General features: G+C 44.4%; 1 protein-coding gene across 2 annotated transcripts in view; it reads left to right on the top strand.

Moving 5' to 3' along the window:
• Positions 1-13,570, top strand: part of Adcy8 (adenylate cyclase 8) — a 229,979-nt gene that overhangs the window by 162,319 nt on the left and 54,090 nt on the right. The window contains exons 10-11 of one of the 2 annotated variants that reach the window (XM_046464767.2): positions 6,925-7,126; positions 9,036-9,125. In XM_046464767.2, the coding sequence (XP_046320723.1) occupies positions 6,925-7,126; positions 9,036-9,125 (292 nt within the window). The remainder of the gene's footprint in view (positions 1-6,924; positions 7,127-9,035; positions 9,126-13,570) is intronic. The other variant, XM_058585739.1, reaches the window with a different exon arrangement.

The following is a 13,570-nucleotide window of genomic DNA, read 5'->3' as shown; positions in this document are numbered from 1 at the left end:
GGGATAAAGAAAGACTTAAGATTTAAGACAAACCAAATTTAATAAGATAATATTTTTAAGCTTTAAAGGACAAACCAAATTTAACAAAATAAAATAAGTGAGACAAAACTACAGCATCTACAAATGGATGATAAAGCTACAAAAAAAATGGAAAGTGATTAGTGTGGTTGGGAACAAGGATTGTGATTAGGACAGGCATATGGATGGGGCATTACTGTGCCCCCAAAGTCCTATTTCAAAATCAGGTGATTGCTCCAAAGGTAGACACTTTATAGCAACTTATTAAGCTACACTTTTTATTCTGCAATTTAAAAGAAATTCTTAAAGAAAGAGATAGACAGAGACAGAGACAAAGGAAGATCAAAGGAAAACCTTATACTTCTGCCCAATGTGGGCTAGGAAAGCCTTCTACCAATAGCCACTGAATGCTTATCCCAGGGCTACTCTGTACGCTGGAAGGGCTCTGATCCAAAATGTAAAAAATAAATAATAATCCCTACTCTATTATCCTTATAATCTAGTAAAATAATACAAGAAATAATTAAAATTCATGTGTATCTCTAGATGTACATGCTACATGGGTGGCTACTTACCTGCTGTGCACATAGGTGCATATGTACAGATGTATATGCTGTGCAATGGACAAGTCAAAGCAGGGTCCCAGAAGTACCCAGAGAGAATGGGATTCCTGTCTACCTGACAGCCTATGAGAAACAGGATGCTGGAAACAGGGATCTCAGAGTGGTGAGCTGTGAGTGTAGGTAGGGTCTTGCCACATTCTCAAATTTCCTGGACTCCACTCTTCAATTTTATCAATAGAGACATGGGAGCCAAGAGAGCATTACCATATCTGTTGCATGCTCTCTCTGGACTCCTGGAGCACAGTCTGCTGAGCACTTACGATGCTATCTCTGCTGCACAGTGGAGATATAGAGCCAAGGCCCTTACCCTTACAAAGCTGAAGTCTAGTGGACATAAAAGCTGAATGATTTTCCTAACAGCTGCGATAAGGCGATGTCTATCATGCTAGGGAAGGTGTGCATTGAAGTGGGATTGTGGTGAGGGTGAGGCAAGCATCCCAGAGGAGGTGACAGTGACAGCCCAACCCTCTTGAAGCAACTCATCCCTCATGGGAAGGCCTAAGAGTGGAAGGCAGGAAAGTATCAGAGCAGTGCTCAGGAGGAGCATGGTGTGCAAACCTTGGTAAGACATTGTGCCTCATTGCCGAGGAAACGTTTTTGAAGCATTTTGACCAAAGAAGCAACATGATTGGATTTGTGTTCAGAAAATTCATGCCGGACATGGATAATGGATAGCAAGAAATTAGATCTGGGATTGAGAAGACAAACTAGGAAGGAATTGCAAAAATCCAGGCAAGAAATAGCAGGTCAAGAGAGTGGCTATGGAGTAGATGAGAGATATGTTAGGTATTCAGGGCAGAGAGTTAAGAATTCTGAGTGGCCGACTGGATGTGGGGATGAGGTAGAAGGAGGAGACCTGGATGACCCTGCTGATCTGGACAATCACTGTCCCCCAGAGGAAGTATACTTCCCAGTTGGCCTAGCAGGTTCCCTTCTCAGGTGACATGACCAGAGAAGGTTTGCTAGTCTCGCTACCCTGTTTCCTGGGTTCAAACAGAAGAGACCTGGAACCTTACCCAGCATCTCAGGAAAAGGAGTCTCTGTCCTCGGTTCCCACTGAAGTCCATACCTTCAGTGCAGATAGCAACCCAGGAAAACCTGATCACGAAGGAAACATCAAAGCTGAACTCTGACCAGACCATCCGCATGCTGTGTAAATGAGCTGCCCACTCACCCTGGACACAGCAGAAGCCTTCTTTAACATGTACTCACTTTGTTTCTGATTGATACTCTACCACCAAACAGATGGTGGGTGCCTTTCCCTCACATTTCTTCTGTCATGGATTTTTAACAGATGAGGCAGTCTCTACTCATGTGACCACAGATAATTCCCAATCCCTGAAGGAAAAATTAATGGACCCTGGCAAATTAGACGATGCAAGCCCAGCTCTTTTCTTAGTTTCTGCATGTTCACAGATGTTCCTGTCCCAGAAGGGCAAACTGAGGGAAAACTAGGAAACACCTTCAAACACCTTTCATGATTACAGAACAACATATCTACATCTGCATGCATAGTGATGGCAGGGGGAGAACAGGAGGAGGAGTCTGAGGAGAGGAGGACGAGGAGGAGGGAAAGAGAGAGTGATAGTGAGCAAGAGAGAGAAGGTAGTAAGAAAAGATAGAGGCACTAGGTCTGATTATTTCCTATGCATCTTAGTAGCTGTAGACGTATTGAACCTCCTTGAAGCTTCAGTTTTCTCATCTGTATCATGGGAATGATAATGCCCACTTCTCAGGATTGCAGTAAGACTTACATCAACTATGTCCATTCTTGGCAAATTCTGGTTCCTTTTTCCTTTCCAATTCACATATTTTCATCTGTTGAAAAGGCTAAGAACATCTACCTCCCAAAGCTTCTACAGGATCAAAGGTAAAATCACACTCATAGGCTCTTTGCAGATTCTAAAGTGTCATACAAATGTCATCTTCTGGAAGGATCTGAGTCTCTGTTTCCTATTGCACTGCAAACTGCTATAGGCTGTTCCCTCATCTCCACTGATCCTTGCCTTCCCAACAAATGTCACATCGCAATATCAACCCAAACCCTGTTTTAAATATAGACTGAAAAGAATAATTAGAACTTAATGTCTAGAAATGACTTGGATAGAGCTGTTTGCAAATCCCTGTCATTCTTTCTGAGATTCAGTTTCAAAAATGAAAGGTTCTCTTTCTTATATGCACCAACAATACAAAAGCAAATTCAAAACCCCTGGATGCCTGAATAGCTCTATAATTAGATGAAATTTACAATCTGATGTTATAATGTTTATGTGTGCAGAAATAAATGAATGCTAAGGAGCTACTGCAGAGATTTCCAGAGGAATTTTATACTCAGTGCCAGTACCTTGCTTAGAAAGCCTGTCTTGTAATTAATGCTCTTCCCATAGATCTTCAAAATGCCTTTGATCTCCTGAATTTCCAACATGAATAGAGAAAAAGAATTAGCATTTCTCTAAGTTCTTACTTTCTGCTTTATTACTGTATTTAACCTCCAGCCTCCTTTAAAAATTAATCTTTAAAAATTTCAAATTTTTGGAACAAAAGTTTTAAACACAAAAGAATTTGGTCTTGCCTCTGAATCACACTGATTGTCTTTTACCTCTCTTTCCCTTTATCAGCAAACTCAGAAGGAAGTCATGTAGAATTGTATCAGGGTAGATCAGGTATAAGGGTTCCAGTAGTTTTGGATGCAAGTCTTCCCACACAGCCCTCAGCATACCCAGATGAGCCTCATCCCTGCAGAGCATACATAAAAGCCCAATAAGGAGATGGGTAGAAAAGCACCCAATTTACAAATAAATGCCTCTTCAACACCATGCTGAAAGACAGAATATAAGAGAACACATGTCCTCCATTCTGAATGTTTTGAATCTTTGCCAGACCAGAGACCCATCCTTAAACTCCCACGTGAGAACTCACCACTTAGAGGCAGGGAAAGAACAACACCAGACACGCATCCCCAGTACTAAGGATGAGCATGTCAGCCCTGCCCTCCCCCTGGGGAGGACACACCAATTGCATAGAGACAGTCCCGGAGTGTGGGTTGGAGTCCTCTTCCCTATGCAGGCTGGGGGGGTGGGGATGAGGGTCCACTCTCTACAGAAAGCCTGAGTCAGTGGATATTCACTAAGCATCTCTGTGCACTCATCCCTACCCTGGGATCATGGAAGAACCCACAGAGGTAGGAGTAGCATAGTGTCTGGGGCAAGCTGCATGAAGTTTATATTGTCCAGACCATGAAAAGAGAGAGGAGGGCAGAAGAGAGAGTCAAGGGCTGCATCCAGGCCCAGTGTACACACAGTGGTGGCCACTTAAGAGTTTGAAGGTCTGGCTGAGCATCTTTTAGATATGCCTTTCCCTGGCCCGTTTCTGCCTCACACTTGGAAACAAGACACGCTTGCCCTCCATGGCTGTTGCACGCTGTCAAGACACACCATCCTTGGCGTTGGCCCCTTCTCTCCTGAGACTGCCTGACAAAGTGGCCCACCTGCTTGCTCCTTTCTTCACCTCCCCTGGGTGCACAGGAGTAATGGGGTGTTGTCAGCGAGTGTTTCTTCAGCCTGTCGGGGGCAGGGAGTTTCCCATCTGCTTAGAGCCCTCTGGGAACTCAGTGCTGCACAAACCTTCTGTTCTTATCTAGGACTCCCACAGAGACTTCTTGTCAAGGTGATCCCTGGAAATCAAAACTGTGCAAGCAGGTTTTCTTCACACTGGCTAACGACAATAGCTGGGGCTGCCGGAGATTCATTTCCAGTCTCGGGTTAGCTTGACCATGCAGATGGGCATTCTTGGTTATGCCCTCCTTGTAAACTTCTTACCACTCCCAGCTGTCATGAGGCTTTGCTGCCACCACTTGCTCCAGCCCATTAGCTCCTCCACAGCTTCATCTTGGGGCTTCTTGCTTCTGCCTGTGCACAGCCTGGTGGGCAACGTGTTTCACTCCCAAATCTTCAACCTTCACCTATTCACTCCAGCCCCAGAGTTCCCCCCGTATCCCTCTAATTGCCCAGACATCTAGATAATGTCAACCAGATATCCACAGTGCTAAATATTTGGCTAGGCCAAAATCAAATTCACGCTTATCCCCTGTACTTACCCAGTCAAGATGGTCAAAGCCTTAGCATCATCCTTAATGACTTTTCTCTGTAGAAAGTCCCCTTGTGCACACATATGTGGGCATGAGTGCATGCCCCCCCGCGCGCACACACACACACACACACCACTTATTAAGACTGCCTCCAAATCGTCCCCTACACCTCTCAATTACCAATGCTGTTGCCCTGCTTTCCTCCTTTTTAAACTCATGCCTCAATTATTTAAACCCCCTAAATGCTTTTCCTCTTCACTTCATCTTTCAAATACACAGATCCAATCACCTCCCTCCTGAATCATCCATCATCTTAACCATCTGCCCATTGCCTACGGGAGAAAGGCCCCTTCCTTCCCCTCCAGTCCTACAGCCTCACCAGCTGGGTTATTGGAAGATCCTAAATACACCTGCCACTTCTTCTGATGCTTTGCTCATGTTCCCAACACTTCTCACCTGAAAACTTCTTCAGCCCCCAATACCTAATCCAGCTGTCACCTCCTCCATGAAGCCTCCTTTGATCCCTTTTCCTGTTTCCAAATGAAGGCTATTTGGAACTCTTTCTGGATCATAGCGTATATACACTTATTCATTCTTTTGAAGTCCATATTCCTCTCTGGATTATTATCTTCTAGAACTTGTGTCTTTGATCCTGGTACCCTGACATACTCACTGGTACCTGGTATCCACTGTGCTAGAAAAGAAAGCTCTTTAAATACCATGCTGAAACCACAGAAGCAAAAAGAATAGTGCAAACATGAGAATCAATTGCTTACCAAAGTGAGAATACCAAAGCAATGTAGCACAACAGACTTTAACTTTTTTCTTTAACACTCATCAGCTGAATGGCCCATTAGGAAGCTGCTTTCTTGTGAGCCTTCACTCTTTATTTAGGAAAAAATCAAAAGACCTCTTAAGTTTGCTCTGAAGGAAGTAGAGCTCAAAGCATCATTTACACAAGGGTTACTAATAATAAATATAAAAAGTCCAGGCAGCAGGACAGTAAGAAAAGTTATTAGAAGATGGGTCCAACTTAAACCACTATGCATATATCTTGAGGAAGATATTAAGGTCAGGTAGAAAAATTCACCTTATAGAAGAAGGATAAGTTGAAACCTCTGGTTGCCTCTGTCAATGTGCCCTTGAACATCTGCAGCAGCTGACTGGCTGAAAGACCAGTGGGGACCTTAGAGATGCTAGTGTGGGATATGAATGTTCAGACACAAAAGAGAGATCAAGGATGAACTTCTAAGGAGAATCAATATGTCTGGTGATGAATTGGTTGATAAGGAGTGGAAGCAATTAAAAATGCCTCCAGAAGTGATCCCTAAGTTGCAGGAAACATCCTGATACCTAGCAGAGTCATCTAATAAACACAGGTTTCCATGGGACACAGCTTTCATGAAAACTTGAAACTGAGGGCAGCAACTTGGGAATGATTTTAAGGCTTGGACACACTGACTTTTCCTTAGCATGCCTCAAATTGCACCTTTATCTCTCTCTCTCCCTCTCTCTCTCTCTCTCTCTCTCTCTCTCTCTATATATATATATATATATATATATATATACACATACATGCATATATACACACATAAACACATGTATATCTACACACACACACACTCTCTGTCTATATATATACATACACACATATATGTGCATATATAATACATAGATATCAAATTTTTTCCATGCAAACCATAGTAATCACAATTCAAACTCAGGAACTCTAAACTAATGGCAAGTCCATTTCTGGGCCTCAGAGTAGATGGGAGGAAAAGCTTCATAAAACCCACCATGAAAGGGAAAAGGCATGTGGGTTCCTCCCTCAGCAAGAATATAGAGATTAAACTCCATGGTGTGTTGCCTTGGCAGCAGTCGCACAGTGAGAAGAGGAAAAGATGAGCAGGAGCAATAAATCAAGCCAAATATTTCACATTATTTGCAAAGTTTCTCAACAGAATATTCTAGAGATGGATGGTATATATTATGTATACACACACACACACACACACATTTCCTGCTAATATCCTTTTTCCTGAATAAGAAAACTTTAGGAGATTATTGGGTGCAGTTATCGGGTACAAAGAGTGGGGAATGGGGAGGGGAAATTATAAACAAGATGGCCAGGGTTGTTCAGAAACTGGGAACCAGATGACGGACACCATATGACCCCATGTCCTGTGTTCCCTGCAGAGTGATGCCAATGACCATCCAGTTCTCCATTCTGATTATGCTACACTCGGCTCTGGTCCTCATCACCACAGCAGAGGATTATAAGTGTTTGCCTCTCATCCTCCGGAAAACCTGCTGTTGGATTAACGAGACCTATTTGGCCCGGAATGTCATCATCTTCGCATCCATCTTGATTAATTTCCTGGGTGCCGTCCTAAATATTGTAAGCATCCCAAGCCCTCCAGTCCTCTGATGTCTGATATAGGAAGGAATTAAGGGTTTATGGATCCTCCAGCTTCCTGCATTGCCCTTCCTTGGTATCAATTACCTTCACGTGCCAGTTCAGCCCCAAGCTTAGGGACACACAGCAAAGGTATGACTATTATCAGATCTGTGTGTTTTTCTGTTGAAAATTTTTCTTTTTCCAGTGGGGGAGGTTATTTGCTCCAAAGAAGCTCCCAAAGCCCTTCAGTTTCTGTACTGTCAGTGGCCAATTCTAACTGTCGATAAGTTGCTCACCATTTACTTATGAGGTACCCTGCGATCCCTGCCTGCTATGTGCCATGCACTAAGGCAGGAGCTTCATGTATTTTTTGTATCTAATCCTCACTAAACCCCGTGAGGTAAGTCTCATTATCCCCACTTTATGGCTGAGGAAACTGAGCTCAGAGACATGAAATAACTTGATAATAAGGTCTGTCTGACTCCATGACCTATGCTCATTCTGATATTGTAAACTGTCTCTCTGGGAGTGGGAACGGGGCGGGGGAGAGGAAATAAAATAGCTGTCACTCACTGAGCACCTACTGTGCAACAGGTAGGTATTATTGTCCCCATGCGATGGATGAGGAAACAGCATTTCAGGAAGGTAGAGTATCTTGCCTTTGGTTTCTAAGGATGCATAGAGCTCAGATGAAATGCCAACTGCCATAATACTTATCATTGTTTTTAATTACGTGGTCCACATTTTAATGATTTCTATTTCTCTTTAGAATTATACCATGGTAGCAGTAGGTATTCTGGGTGTATGTGTGTGGAGAAAGGGTAACTGAAGCTTGTGTTGTGACTGAAACCATCACTGTGCCCTCTGGATCGTGAGTTTGTGCTGACCCAAGCTGTAGATGCCAACTCTTGGCCTGTGACAGGGGTTCAGACTACCTGAAATTCACTGTCAAATTGGCTTAAGCTTGGTGGTGGTCCTTGCAGTGAAGGACTTATGGGAAAAAGAGAAAGCCATCATCCCAGAAACTCATCATCTAATGAACATGTTACAGATTATGGCAACTGAAATGGAAGTTTGTAGGATGGTTGGCACAGTCTGTGGAGTGGTAGCCGTGATCTCGAGTCTTGAAGGTGCAGCAGATATTTCTGGGGTGCAGAATTTGGAAAGAAGCCCAGTGATGCTAGGCCAGGGTTACTTTGCCACCGTGGTGTATCAGAGCCTTTGGAGTCAGATAGACCTGCGTTCAAATCTCAGGTCCACCCATCACCAGCTGGGAGACCCTGGACAAGTTACTTTAGATCTCAGAGTTTCACTTTTTTTTTTAAGTTGTAAAATGGGGATAAAATAGTGGCTACATCACAAGGCGGTTGTGAGGCTTTTGTGTATCCAGTGTCTGGCACAGAGGAGGTGTTTAGCCAGTGGTAGTTATTCTTTCCTGAGGGCCAAAAAATCCCCAGCAGCAGCACCGGTCCTAGGAAATACTTGTCATCCCGGTGCTGAGTGTCTTCTGGAAAAAAGTGTCCCTTCAGGTCCCTCAAATCCTCCCAGCTATTGATCTGGAGATGGGCTGTGATCTGACCCCAGAAGTCTTCTCCTGCCATCCAGCTTTGTCCTCTGAGCCCCCAAGCACCCTCCAGCAACCTGACATGACAGGGCCAACAGAGTAGTCTTAACCCATTTTCCTGACGGGCTTGCAAAAGCTTTTTCTGAGCCAGCGCTTGCTTTAAATAAAGGAGGCACTCCAAGCTGGCCCTCCATTCCAAGTGAGCCCCTAGGGCCTTCTAGCCCGGGCTGTGGTGGAGCCCAGCTCTGATAGCACACTCCCTCCCAGCATTCACACTGACTTTGTTGTTCCTGTGTCTTTTTGTTTTTTGTTCTTGTTCTTTTTTTTTTTTTTTTTAATTCGCAGCTGTGGTGTGATTTTGCCAAGTCGATACCCTTGAAGAACCTGACTTTCAATTCCTCAGCTGTGTTTACAGATATCTGCTCCTACCCAGAGGTATTTATTTACGAGCTCCCCTTGGCGAGTTGCACACAGACATCTCACCAGCTCAAGTCAACAAGACTGGCTGGAGGGCCTCAGGAAGGATTCCTGGCCCACCTTCCTCCACCTCTTCCTCCTCCTTCTTCTTTTCCCCCTTGGCTGTCTCTCCTTCTCTCCTATGTCTTCTGCTTGCCCAGTCCTCTTTCCTGCTCCCTCCTCTCCCTCTTTCCCACCTCCACTCCTTCCCTGTATCCCTCTTCCTTCGTCCCCCTCCTCCTCCCCTTTCCCTCTATCCATTTTCCTCCTTCCCCCAAGGCTTCCTCCCCTACTCATTTCCCTCTAGCTTGCCTATCAAATCCTAGAGCAGAACGTGCCATCGTCCTCAGTTCCAGGCAGAACTGCTGCTGAGAGAGCGCTTGATGCATTGAAAAGGCAGAAAGGACAGAAAGGCAAACACAGAAACCCACAGCTCAACTTCCATCAGAGTGGTGGGGGGAGCTCCCAGATCACCCTGGGTCAGGAGACACCCAGCAGCAGGCCCTCCTCACAAGGCATGTCAGGCCCTGTCTTAGCTACAGAGTCATAGGATCCGCCTGCAGGGTCCGTCAGCCATGCCCCAGACCTTCACATATTGGGGAAGAAGTTCTGTCTCAGGAGGGAAGTTGAAAGGTCCCAGAAGACCCCAACCAACCCCATGCCCTGGGCACCCAGGTAAACTTGTTCTCTAAGAGGCCACCCCCCTCAGAGACCCCTCCAGCCTGAGAGAAAAGGCCCCATCTCTCTTTAGGCCTGAGAATTGGCCTCAGAAGCACTCTGAAAAGGAGAGAGAACCCCTCCCTCCACCACGTGTGCTGACCACCTGCTGATGAGGCAGAGCATTGTGAAGTCCCCCAGACACTTAGGTCAGAGGTTGTCACTGTCTCCAGGCTCTGACTAATAAAAGCAGGGCTCCAAAAGTAACTTGCTGGGCACACTCAGCAGTGTGCCTGTCTGATCTCCTTCTTCCTCACCTCTTTCCATCCTTTTTCTTTCTCTCTGTCCTTCCTTCCTTCTCTTTTAATTCAATTATCCTTTCTTGGTACTGTGATTGGAACCACATCTCCCTTATTCTGGCTCCCCAGACCTGGAGGAGGTTCTGACTAGGCCTGGGGCTGTGCAGGGCTGGACGGGCCAGGTTCTGTGCAGGGGCCCAGATGGCCAGAACATGTGCCTGAGACTTCCTCTCTATTTAGCAGACTCTGTGGGATATGAGCTCCATGAGACCTTCTTGGTTTGAAAGGCATGAAGAGTGTCCCAACTTTGGGCAACAGTAAGTAGGGCAAGAATTGGATGGTCAGTGCTAGGCAAAGCTGTATTTCACTTCTGCTAGAGCCAGTTCTTACTCTCTTTGAACCTAAGTTTCCTCATCTATAAAGTGGGAAAATGAATACCTGCTTCACCTGGCTATTGTGGAGCTAAATAAAGTGCTCTCATGGTTTAAAAAAAAAAAATGCTTTCATGGTGGCTGCCTGGATTAGTTGGTCAATGTTTAGTTCCTAACATGGTATCTGACATAAAGCAGATGTTCATGACCTATAGATCTCCATGTCCCCAAATCAATCTAAACAACACTCTACACCCTTGGCCCCTGACCTGAGATTCCTATCTCAGGACCACAGCAGTCATGGATGTGCCCGTCCTAGGAGAGTGGTGAGTAAGCTTGCCAATCACACAGCTCCATTTCTATGCCTCAGTTTCCTTTTCCATGAAATAATGATAAAATCAGTAGCTTCCTCATTGAGTGGTTATACCAATTAAGTGGATAAATTCATACAAAGCACTTAGGTCCCTACCTGGCACAAGAATCTGCTCATTAAATGTCAGCCATGATTTATTTATTATTTTCAACAAAAAGATTTTGATCATGCACTGATGAAGTTTTAAAAATGCCTATGCAGACCTATAACACTACAGTAACATACATGTAACATACTCAAAATTATAGAAACAAAATTAAATAAATTTGAACTGGAGTTCAATATTTTCCTTCATAACCAAAGGGTCATCTTGCTTGGGGATCAGCGAACTGTGAGCACAGGCCAGATTTAGGTCCACCATTTGCTACTCCAACGTATATGACTATTTCTCTGCCCAGGCATTTGTCTGACATACTAGAAAAAATTAAACATTCAGACCCTCTGAGATGCTTAAACCAACCCCCAACATTCAGAGTGTGTGACCCCAAACAAACCATTCTGTCTCTCTGAGCCTTGGTTTCCTCACCTGTACCTGGTGTTTCACCTCACCCCATGCCCAGATCAAAAGCAAGCTGTCAAACATGAGGCTTTAGTAATGTGTGGTATAGATTATAATTTAGTTCTGAATCAGAAGCTTACCTGTACTAAAAAGTAAAGATGTGGTGTTTCAGTCAGTCTTGCATCATTGTGACCTCAAGACCTGACAAGAACAACTTAGAGGAGGAAATAGGGGGGTTTTTGGCTCATGGTTTCAGAGGTTCAGTCATGGTCAGCTGACTGTGGGCCCAAGGTGAGGCAGAGCATCAGGGTGGAAGGGAGTGTCCGAGGGGAACAGCTCAGGGCATGGCAACTAGGAAGCAGAGAGAGAGTTTCCCTCACCAGGGACAAAGTATAAGACCCAGAGTCATCCCCCAGTGACCTATTTCCTTCAGTCACACCCTACCTACCTACAGTCACCACCCAGTTAATCCATATCATTGGATTAATCCACTGACTAGGTTTTACCTTTCATGATCTAATTATTTCATCTCTGAACATTCTTGCATTGTCTCCCACATGAGAAACCTCATATTCCATAACCTGCAGGAAATGAGTGAAGAAAGAAATACTCCAGCTATGATGTGAGAAGCAACTTAGGGGAAGGAAAAGACATCAGTTTATGGAACAAATGCAAATCACATGCACAGACCCAGCATGTTGCTAGCTCCAACACATGGAAGTGGTTCTCAGGAAGCTCAGTGGGAAGATTCTGGCTGTAGAATCACATTGCTTTAGTAAGTGCTCTGACCCCTCTGAGTAAGGAGCTTACCATCCTCATAAAAGCAGGCGGAGCTGGCCATGGTTCTGAAGGTTTCCTGAGAGCTGGTTTTTCTGCAGAGGTATGCTTACCTGAGTCCTGCTTCCTGGCATCCTGGCCTGTCTTCCCCTCCACCCCCACTTATTCAAGTCCTTCCCAGCCTTCAAGCCTCCCTGTTCATCATGCATTTTAGCAAGCCCCACCCCTCAGATCATCTCTCTCCTGCCTTCTCACACCTCCTATGGCGTTGACTTGGAACTCACACCCCAGCCTTTCCATAACTGATTTATGTAGCTAGGACAGTCTCCCCATCCCCTCAAACTAATAATTTCTTTTAAGGGAGAAGCTAATAGTGTATGGTTATTCCCGGTTACCCAAAGGCCCAGCAGAAAACAGTTTAGCCATGTTTAGAGAGAAGGGAGGCAATTTTTAACAGAATAACATGGCAAGGTTCACCAAATATATGAAACAATAGTTTTCAAGATCCTGGCCATTCATCAATGAAGGACAGTGGTCTCTGAGATAGGAACAGACAATGTGAGCCCCATGACTGCTAGAGCTTATTACTGCCTTAAGAGGCTTTCAGGACATAAAACCCAGATAAAACCAGTGGATTCCTGATTTGGGAATACACAGCTAGAAATCTGGAGAACCAAGGCCACTGGAGTTGACAGAGCACACTACCAGAGAGGAGAAAGCTACAGAGAGAGAAGCCCAGAGACCCGCAGAGGGCCCAATCAGTGCCACTGACACTGGGTGTTCACCACCTGGAAGGACGAGTGTCTGGAGCTCCCACAGGACTGGAGGTAGAGTGTGTTTCCACCAGCCAGCCTGAGGAACGTCACAATTCATGAGCTACTTGGTCATCAGAAGGGTCCTGCTTCAGCAGTGTGAAGTAATCCTTCCTAGATTATATGCTGCCCTGATTCTTCCTAAAAATTTTATAAGACCCAAAGAGATCTAGCTAGTTCCGCATAATTTAGTTGTGTCCCAGAATAGATTTAAAGACTATTTATAAGAATATATAAATATTCAGGATTTAACAAGGTGAAGTCATGAGGGCTGACATCCAAAGATTGCCACATTTAAAGGAGGAAAAGATAACTGATAATGAGGGGAAAAAACAACTAATGGAAATCAAGCCAAAGCTGCCCATGTATGCTAGAATTAGCAAACATGAACAGCGAAGTAATTATTACAACTGTACTGCAGATGTTCCAAAACTTAAGCTACATGGGAGATATATAAAAGCTCAAACTGAATATCTACAAGACAAACGATGATGTGCAAGATTAAAACTACACTGAAAGGAAATTTAAAATATAAAACATTTCAGACAAAAAAATTAATGAAATTGACGATACAACAATAGAAATACCCAAAGTCAAATATAAAAAAAAACAATAATTAAAATAAAAACAGTATCA

This window comes from Marmota monax, unplaced genomic scaffold, assembly GCF_021218885.2.
Source record: "Marmota monax isolate L192 unplaced genomic scaffold, Marmota_monax_Labrador192_F-V1.1 WCK01_AAM20220418_F8-fsc00003, whole genome shotgun sequence".
Taxonomy (NCBI): domain Eukaryota; kingdom Metazoa; phylum Chordata; class Mammalia; order Rodentia; family Sciuridae; genus Marmota; species Marmota monax.
The sequence above is the reverse complement of the archived record's forward strand: the minus strand, read 5'-3'. Positions and strand labels throughout refer to the sequence as shown.